The sequence below is a fragment of the Nicotiana sylvestris genome, chromosome 4 (genome assembly GCF_000393655.2).
Source record: "Nicotiana sylvestris chromosome 4, ASM39365v2, whole genome shotgun sequence".
In the NCBI taxonomy this organism is placed as follows: Eukaryota; Viridiplantae; Streptophyta; class Magnoliopsida; order Solanales; family Solanaceae; genus Nicotiana; species Nicotiana sylvestris.
In genome coordinates this window covers 84,026,630-84,036,676 of record NC_091060.1, presented here as the reverse complement: position 1 = coordinate 84,036,676, position 10,047 = coordinate 84,026,630, and the positions used below count along the sequence as shown (strand labels likewise).

At 40.2% G+C, this 10,047-nt stretch overlaps 1 protein-coding gene across 1 annotated transcript; it reads left to right on the top strand.

Moving 5' to 3' along the window:
* Positions 1-2,596: 2,596 nt before the first annotated feature.
* LOC138889784 (uncharacterized) lies at positions 2,597-3,082 on the top strand. The gene has a single exon (XM_070173120.1). The coding sequence runs from the start codon at positions 2,597-2,599 to the stop codon at positions 3,080-3,082; it is 486 nt and encodes a 161-aa protein (XP_070029221.1).
* The last annotated feature ends 6,965 nt before the right edge of the window (positions 3,083-10,047 follow it).

Here is a 10,047-nt window from a genome sequence, read left to right as displayed (position 1 = left end):
TATACGCGAATGAACACACTTTCCCGCAGATATCCTAACAAGAGTTAAGAGGTAAGCAGGATGAAATAACTAAGCGAAAAGACCACGTACCATATGGAAGAGTGCATGGCTATTCACTAGCCAGGAAGAATGAGGTGAGAAGAAATGGTGAGAAAACCTATAAATTGAGATAGTCATGGTTATCATAAAATATCTTGTATAAGAATGGTGGACTCGCTTAGAGCATAAGTGTTAATAGAAGTTATAAAGGACTAACCGTAATGAAACCGACTTGGGTGACACTAAATATCAACTAAAGGATCCAGAGATAGGTCATGCCTACATACAATGGAAAGTGAGACTACTAGTGGTAAAGTTATGGTATGATAAACTCATTAAACTAGGCACAATGATATTACAAGTTCACTGGAGGTAGACAAGGGTGTGGCACAATAAGGCTATCAATTATGCACTATGAGCAAAATAGAATGGGGACGAATGTTCCAGTTAGAAGGAAAAGATGGTACCAACATATTGTCCAGGCCAAAGGGCGAAAAAAGGGGAACAGACAACACAATCTACCTAAAGGGCAAATGAAAGGTTCAAAATAGATTGAAAGAGGATGAACACTTGTTACAGACCGGACATGTTTAACATGGTAACTCTTAAACTGCAATATCAAGGAACTCTATTGGTAGCTACAATACGGGGAATGAGGTGAGTTACTCATCGAGGATAGAATCAGGTGGACTATGTCTTACACTTAAGAGTAAAATCAAAAGTTGTTGTTGAAGAATTGAGGAGGATCTCAAGTTTCAGAGAATGCCCTTCTCGGGGCAGTGACCCTTCCTAAATTGTATAAATATAAAGGGTGTTGGTTGATATGTGTTTTGGGCGGTGTTTAACCATAAAGAGGGATAGTGAGAATATTCACAGGGGAAGTAGTGTGGTTTCTTAAATTCTATAAGGCACATATGAGGAGAAGAGGTTGGCTAATAAAAGTCGGAGCACAATATTACCTTACATTTGATGTAATGTCGTGCAGATTAATGTTATCAGGGTATGTGCGCAAATTAGCAGGTGTTATTCATTCGAGATAGAAGGTCCTATAAAAAACTCATTTAGTAATGTCTTTTGTTGAGAATTTGGAAGAGTTATTTGCAAGTATTCACAGGAGATTGTAACCATATCAGGGAAATTATTGTAGAACTCAATTCGTGGGAGGTCCTATATAAGAAAAATATGATAAAGATGTTCCACTAATGATGCAACATGTTAAGGTGATAGTTTATGCCTCTAGGCAACTCAAGAATCATGAAAAGAACTATCCAACCCATGACTTAGAGCTTGCGGTAGTGGTGTTTACACTAAAGAATTTGCGACACTATTTGTAAAGGGTCCATGTGGATGTATTTATGGACCACAAGAGCCTTCAATATATTTTCAATCAGAAGGAGTTGAATCTGAGACAAAGACGATGGCTAGAGTTACTCAAGGACTATGACATTGATATTCTCTATCACCCGAGAAAGGCTAATGTTGTAGCGGATGCTCTTAGTCGAAAATCTATGAGGAGCTTGTCTTGTTTGGAGGCATATAAGAGGTCGTTGGCCAGGGAGGTTCACCAGTTGGCTAGTTTGGGAGTTCGCCTGGCGGACTCTAATGAAGGAGGAGTGATTGTGCAGAATAGGGCTGAATCATCGCTTGTGACGGAAGTGAAAGAGAAGTAATTCAACGATCCATTGTTAGCACAACTGAAAGAGGGGATTCATAAACACAAGACCACAGCTTTTTCCCTTGGCATGGACAATGGTACTCTACGGTACCAAGGCCGTCTATGTGTTCCGGATATTGACGGTCTTCGGAAAAGGATTATGGCAGAAGCTCACACTTCCAGGTTTTCCGTGCACCCAGGTTCTACGAAAATGTATCATGATCTCAGGGAAGTTTATTGGTGGAATGACATGAAAAGGGATGTGACGGACTTTATGGCTAGATGTCCGAAATGTCAGCAAGTGATACCGAACATCAAAGGCCTGGTGGATTGGCACAAAGCATAGAAGTCCCAATGTAGAAATGTGAAATGATCAATATGCATTTTGTGGTAGGGTTACCGCACACTCCGTGCAAATTCGACTCAATTTGGGTAATCGTGGATCGACTCACGAAATCAGCACACTTCTTACCAGTCAAATCTACCGACACAGCGGAACAATATGCTCAGTTGTATATCAAAGAAATAGTGAGGTTGTAGGGCACTCCAGTCTCAATCATTTCAGCTCGAGGGGCTTAGTTCACAGCCAACTTTTGGAAGAAATTTCAGCAAGGCTTGGGTACGCAGGTAAATCTTAGTACAACTTTTCATCCTCAGATCGAGGGGCAAGCAGAGCGGACTATTCAGATGCTTGAGGACATGTTGCGTGCTTGTGTTCTTGATTTCAAAGCTATCTAGGATGATCATTTGCCACTTATAGAGTTTTCTTATAACAACATCTTCCATGCTAGTATCCAGATGGCACCATTCGAGGCACTATATAGTAGGAGATGTAGGTCTCCCATTGGGTGGTTCGAGGTTGGAGAAGTAGAATTAATAGGGCTAGACCTCGTGCGTCAGGCCATGGAGAACATCAAGATTATTAAGGAGAGGTTGAAAACAGCTACGAGTCGCCAAAAGTCTTATTCGGACATTCGTCGCAGAGATTTGGAGTTCAAAGAAGATGATTGGGTATTTTTGAAGGTTTCCCGTATGAAGGGCATCATGCGATTCGGGAAGAAAGTGAAATTAAGTTCGAGGTATGTTGGACCGTATAGAATCATTCACAGGATTGGTCAAGTGGCATACAAGCTCGAGCTACCACTGGAGATGTTGTTGGTACATCCGGTCTTCCATGTGTCTATGTTGAAGAAGGTAGTGGGAGATCCGTCCACTATTGCGCCAATAGAAGCTATTGAGGTTAATGAAGAACTATCTTATGAAGAAATTCCAGTTGCCATTCTTGATAGGCAAGTCCGGAAATTGAGAAATAAGGAAATTGCCTCTGTAAAGTGTTATAGTGGAACCAGCAGGTTGAGGAAGCTACTTGGGAAGCCGAGGAAGAAATGAGAAAGAAGTACCCATATTTGTTTGAATAGTCATGTAATCGCTTTTATGCATTTGGTTCCTATGACCTCTTATCTTTTGATATTATCTATGTTAAACTATTCCATTTTGGTTATATATGTTGCCTATGCAGCCATAGTTGGTGTTGTAAAAGTTATGTTATGTCTATGGAACATGTATATGCTATTAGGATATGTATCCGGGACCCTCTAACAGGTGGATAGGCCTAGTTACAAAGGAAACTCTAGCGAAAATTTCAGAAATTTAAGGAGTTAGCCAAATTCGGGGATGTTGATATATTTCATGATGTGAAAAAGCTGAAGTTACATAAGGATGGCTAATGAATAAACCTTGATCCTCATTCGAGGACGAATGATCTTGAGCGGGGGAGAATGTAAAGCCCCAGAAAATTTTGCTAAGTAATTTAAGATTTCATGGTGCCAAAGTAGGCTAATTATTTTATTTTGTGTGTGCAAATGAGGATTCATGATATAATGGATATCAATTGGATATTTTAATAAGCGTATAGGTCATATTATAAGTGATTTGGGGTCTAAGGAGAGGCCGAAGTCTAATCCAAGTTGGAAAATTTCATAATAGACTAAAGTTGTAAATGAGCACGCACAAAACATCACTTTGGACAAGCATATCTTCATTTATATAAGGTTTTGTGCGATCCACAAACTATCAAATTAAATCTCTTTGAGTCTAGTTTCCCACGCATCAGACCGTTTGTCATTTGTAGGTATATACAGAAATTTATGACCATTTTACCGGACCTGTGTCAGACGAGCGTCCGCGGCGCGGCCGCGGGAAAACTGAAAGTTTCTGCCTCCGAGCGTGGCCCGAGCATGGTACGAGCGCAGACACTATGTCCCAGGCGCAATTTGATCGCAGTCGCACGCCTAGAAGCCCTGTAAATACCCAATAACGGGTATGGAGAGTCTCTAATTCATTTGTTTGAGCTAGGGCTTGCTCTATCAAGGGGAATCCGTCCCATACTTCCCTCCTATGATCCAAAGTAATGTTTTTGGAGTATTTTGAGGTGATTAGTACTCCTAAACACTTATATTAATAAGGATTGATCTTGAAAATCCATAGATTCCCATTCAAATCCCTAAATTGATCAAGAACACTACAAGTGGGGATTCTCAAGATTCTTACTACAAAAGGTATGTCTATCATCTCTAACTACTCTATGGTCATTATTTATGTATGATATATCGTTAGAACTCATGGGATGGTGATTGGAAGCCATAGGTGCCTAACCTAGGTTGTGTTGGTGTTGTAGAGATTGTGAGATGGGTTATTAAGGTATGATTCTTGGGTGTAATAGTATTATGTATACATACATGTACAAATTAGGTTTGTGGGAAGGATGTTGAACATAAATAAGTAAATATTGGGTTGGGGAATGAAGGGAATCTTGTAAAAGAGATTTGAAATCAAGATGCTCAACTAGTATTTGATAAAATGTTCTAATGAGCTGAAAACATGAATACCTTCCTAATTTGTGTTCAATTTTGTTATGTCTCAAAATAGATTGGGATTGCTAGAATTTTCGGAACGTCGTAGTAACTTACGGAAAGCTTAAACAAGGTATGTATGGCTAAAACCCCCTCTACTTAAAAATTGAGCTCCCATGGTGTCCATGCATATGTTGTAAGTCCGGAATTTGAATTATGTAGTATTTGTTATTTCAAAGGGTTTGGTGTTGCAAGAATATATGTGAAAGGTGTGTCTCAATGTGTTCAATGTGCTATTCTTGGTAATTGGGGATATGTGAAGAATATGAACTATATGCTAAATTACCTAGATTTCAAGTTAAGTTAAATTGTGATTATTATGCTGAATCATGAGAATTCCTCTCTATACTTATAACTTGAATTGCTCTTGTATGTGCCCATTATCTTAAATTGCAAGTTTGATGTTGAAAGTTAAAGTGATGTGGAATGAGATTTATCAAAATATGGCCTAGTGCCAAGTATGTTGTGATAATTATGGCCCCAAGTGCCGATGAACTAATACATGTGAAACCAACGATTGAAGTGAGATGGATAAGGGAAAAGGGTAACGTCTTGTAAGACGGTTTAGCCGATCCGGCCATGATCGAATGCCATGTTATACACACATGGTGGTAACGCAATGATAATTATAACTGGAAAGTGAGACTGAAATAAGGGTAACGTCTTGTAAGACGGCTTAGCCGATCGGGCCATGATCAAACTCCGCTCAAGAAAGCAGTGGTATTGTGAATGATGATGAACAATATTAAAAGCCCCAAACTAAAGCTATGGAAATTATGTGAAAGCTATGTGATTCCTTTTATTTGATGATGTAGTGATTGTTTATAGATTTTGTTGAATCCTTATGATTTCTTTGTTTTTGTATGGTTGTTTTTTCTAATGAGATGGTGTTTAGTTATACATACTAGTGCTATTCGATGGCACTAACGTTCCCTTTTGTAGGGGGCACTACGTCTTTAAATGGATATAGGTGTTTCTATAGCAGGCAGAGTTGGTTGCAGCTAATGCGGCATCATCCTTTCAGCTGACTTGGTGAGCCCCACTTCGTTTCGGGGTCCTGTTTCATCTGTTTATCATGTACTTTGTATTTGAGGTATAGCCGGAGCCTTGTTGCCGGCATTTTCATATTATTCTTCAGTTGTATTTAAAGGCTCCGTAGACAGGTTGTGGGTAGTGTCGGATATTGGAATTAAAGTAGAAATATTGATATTTGGCAATCATGTATAAAACTTGTAATATCTTAAAAAAATTTAACGAAGTTGTTAATGGAAATGAAATGGACTTGTTAACGACATGTTTATAGAATTTGATTAATGGTGTACATTTCCTCTTTATTCAAAGACGAATTTGTGTAGTATGAAATCTAACAGGCTTGCTCAGTCGGGTTTACTCGATTGAGCACCGGTCGTGCCTCTTGAGAATGGGGCATGACAGACGTGTGATGGGTTCTAAACATTGTGTTGTGGTGGTACTGGTGAGCTTGCGATACAGCTCTATCATTTGAGTCATCTTCATGATTTGAGTATGTTCGGCTTGTTGTTTATTGGTGCTCGGATTGAACGAGTTGCGGCTTTATCTATATTGATGTGTCATGTCACTAAAGTGGTTGTGTTGGATTAGTTGTGATCGTTGGGATCTAGAATGAATACAAACGGTTCAGTTTCAGCGTGCTGGAAGGATAATATCGAGGTTCAGCTCAGAAATTTGCTATGGTCCTTTCCAAAAAAGAAGTAGCTTCATGAATGGTTGAACTAAGAAATGGTTACGGGTTATTGCATGTTTCATTTATCATTGGCAGTATATGAAAGTGCTGGAATGAGACTTTAGTTGATAAGAGGTTTTCTATCGGTATTCGGTTATTGTGTGCAGCTGCTGTGATTAGAAGTTATCGCTACAAGCGTTTGAGTTATGTGGTATATCATGTAATTGCACCTGAGGTTACAGGTATGGGTTGTTACAAATTGTTCGGGCTTATTCAAGATATAGATGTGAGATTCTGATCTTGTGGATGATTTCGGAAGTGGAAATGTGGTTCTAAGGTTTATGGGCTAGGTTTGATTGTTAAATTTCAGTTACATTGTGTTATTGGACCTATATGAGATAGGGTGATATGGGATCACCCCCAAGTGTGTGCATGATAAAGTTATTCAATGATTGGTTGGCTTTTGGAACAACTCTGGGCACGTTCGAGGACGAACGCATGTTTAAGTGGGGGAGGATGTAACGATCCGACCGGTCGTTTTGAGCTTTTGCACTTCGTTCGCCAGCTCTAGGGCATGACTAGCCCCGTGTGATTTATTATGACTTAAGTAAATCATTTGTTTTGTTTTTTAGGGTAATCGGAATGAATTTGGAAGAACAGTTCTCAGTTTGAAGCTTGAAATTTGAAAGGTTTGACCAAGATTTGACTTGTTTGTATATGATCTCGGATCGGAATTTTTATGATTTGGTTAGCTCCATTAGGTGATTTGAGACTTAGGAACATGATCGAAATGCAATTTGGAAGTCCGTGGAATGTTTAGACTTGAATTGGTAAAATTGAGATTTTGGCATTTTCCGGTTGATAGGTGAGATTTTGATATAGAGGTCGGAATGGAACTCTGGAAGTTGCAGTAGTTCTGTTGTGGCATTTGAGATGTGTGTGCAAAGTTTTAGGTCATTCGGACGTGGTTTGGTATACTTTTTGATTGAAAGCATAGTTCGGAAGATTTTGGAAGCTTAGGCTTGAATCCGATGTGTTTTGGGTGATTTGATGTTGTTTGAGGTGTTTTGAAGATGGGTACAAGTTTGAATGGTGGTATGTGACTTGTTTGTGCTTTTTGTTGAGGTCCCGGGGGCCTCGGGGTGATTCCGGATGGGTGACGGGAGAATTGGAATTGAGTTTTTGCAGCTGACGCATTTGGCTTTTATCATAACCGCACCTGCGGTTGGGAGGCCGCAGGTGCGATGATCGCAGAAGCAGAAGGCAGCCGCAGAAGCAGCCAAGAGGAATTTCTTCAGGAACCACAGAAGCGGTGAAGTGGGCACACCTGCAGTAGCGCAAGTGCGAGTTTTTAACCGCAGATGTAGAAATTGGCAACTTAATGAAAATCGCAGATGCAGTAGATTTGGTCACAGAAGCAATACCGCAGAAGCGGGAAATGGACCGCAGGTGAGAAAATGCCTGGGTCAGAAAGTATATAATGTTCCTCTGTGAGTTTTTGCTAAGTTCTCTATTTTTGAAAACGGGAAGCGAGCTAGGGTAGTGAATTCAAGGGAAAATAGAAGAGAATCAGTTGGGTAAGTTCCCTGAGCTTCATTACTCATGTTTATGATCATTTTTCCATTGTTTAATCATGGTATTAGTGGAAATTAAGGAAGAATAATTGAGGGATTAGGGATTAAGATTAAGAGACCTTTGAGTAGGGATTTGAGGGGCATTTGAGGTCCGATTTTGATGTTCTTGATTTGTATAGACTCGTGGGAGGACGAGGATTCCATTGATGTTAATTTTGTCGGATTACGAGATGTGGGCCCGGGGCCGGGTTAGAGCAATTTTGGGATTTTTGATGTAGATTGGATATTTTCGAGTGGGCTTTGTTCCCTTCGCATATTTTAATGGTTATGTACTGATTGCGGCATCGCGGGCTAGAGTTTGGACCGGATCAAGGTGAGTAATGATTGTAAATGATGTTCTGAGGGTATGAAACCCCGGATTGCACATCGTTGTGCTATATTAAGGTGACGCACATGCTAGATGACCAGCGTAGGGTCGTGGACTATTGGGGATTGTGACTTAGTCCAACCCAAGTGACTATTTTACCGCGTATTTGATTGAAAACTATTTGCTATCATCATGTTTTGGGCTGAATGCCATATTTGGGCTCCGTGCCAACTATTTGAACCTTTAGGGGATTTTTATTGATATTTCCTCACTGTTTTGACTTTATACTTGAACTCAGTCATGCTATATTCTACTATTTTCATAACTCAGCCATGTTTACTCTGCTTTAACACGTAAATGATATTTTAAATGATATTTTGGGTTGAGCACTATGTTTTACTATTGCCCGAGTGGCTGTGAGATTCTAACTGAGTAAGGCCGAGGGCCTATGTTGTAAGGAAACACTAATTATAATTATGAGGCCAAGGGCGTGAGATTTATACGCCACGAGATTGCTTGTTGATATGAGTCCGAGAGCCTAGTGATGATTCCACGAGATGGCTTGATATTGCGCTTGGGCCATAAGGGGCCCCTCCAGGAGTCTGCACACCCCCAGTGAGCGCGGGTACCCATTGTGATATGAGATATAGCCCGAGCGGCTGGTATTGTTGACATTGTGTCTGAGGGGCAATCCTTTATGTGCTTATCTGTCTTATTTATATGTCATTACCTACTTAATTGTTAAAAAGGCATTTCATGAAGTTGGAACTGAATTAAAATGACTTTTCACATTATCACTGCTTCATTGTTTTACTGGCTTTTACTATTTCTGTATAACCTATAATGTGCCTTATGTGATTTCTTGCTTTCAGTCTTTATTTATGATTATTACTCACTGAGTTGGAGTACTCACTTTACTCCCTGCACCTCATGTGCAGATTCAGGCGTTGTTGATCCTGCTAGTGAGAGTTGAGAGCTTTCGGCAGACTTCGGAGTTCACGAAATAGCTTCTTGACGTCCACAATCCCGTGTTTCTCCCCTCTTATCTCATTTCTTTCTCTGTCAGTAATTCTGTAATAGTTTAGCAGACATTTCAGACTTGTAGTGTATCGATAGATTGCTCATGACTAGTGACACCCCGATGTCAGGCTGTATTGGGTTTATTTCCACAAAATGTTCTGTTAACTGCTTACTTTTGGATTATTTATTACGTTTCAGACTTAATTGTTATTGTTTAACTGCTTAAAACTAAAATAGGAAAGTGTCGGATGGCCTTGTCTTCACCAGAGGTGCCATCACAACCGGGTCCAGGTTTAGGGTCCTGATAGAATGACACAGGAAGCTTGCTGGGTCAGAAGGAACATGATGATGTTGCCATAGTTGTCTTAGGATCACGACATGGTCCAACGGGTCCGCCTCACCAATATACTCAGACTCAACCCCAACCCAAAACTATCCACGAGCTCCACATAATCCACCCTAGTATTATCCTCCAAACAACGTCTGGTCATCTGTCCAACCACTGGGTCACTCCTTATGGTGAGCACTAGCACCGCATAATGCACTTTTGCCTTCATAACATTTTCGAGCATCCAACAACCCTAGAAAACTGGGGCATGGAGGGGAATAAGGGCAAAGAAATAGTTTCAAGTCAATCAGAGAATCCTACACAAGCCTGTTTGAAAAGTTAAAACATTCTGGCCTGATTGAACCGCTCCTCGGCTATACTCCGGACCCATATGCAAAAGATTTTAATCCTACTGTACGGTGCATGTACCGTTCTAATGTCCAAGGGCATA

Coding starts and splice junctions, on each gene's coding strand:
- LOC138889784 (XM_070173120.1), top strand. CDS start 2,597: ATGGAGAACATCAAGATTATTAAGGAGAGGTTGAAAACAGCTACGAGT.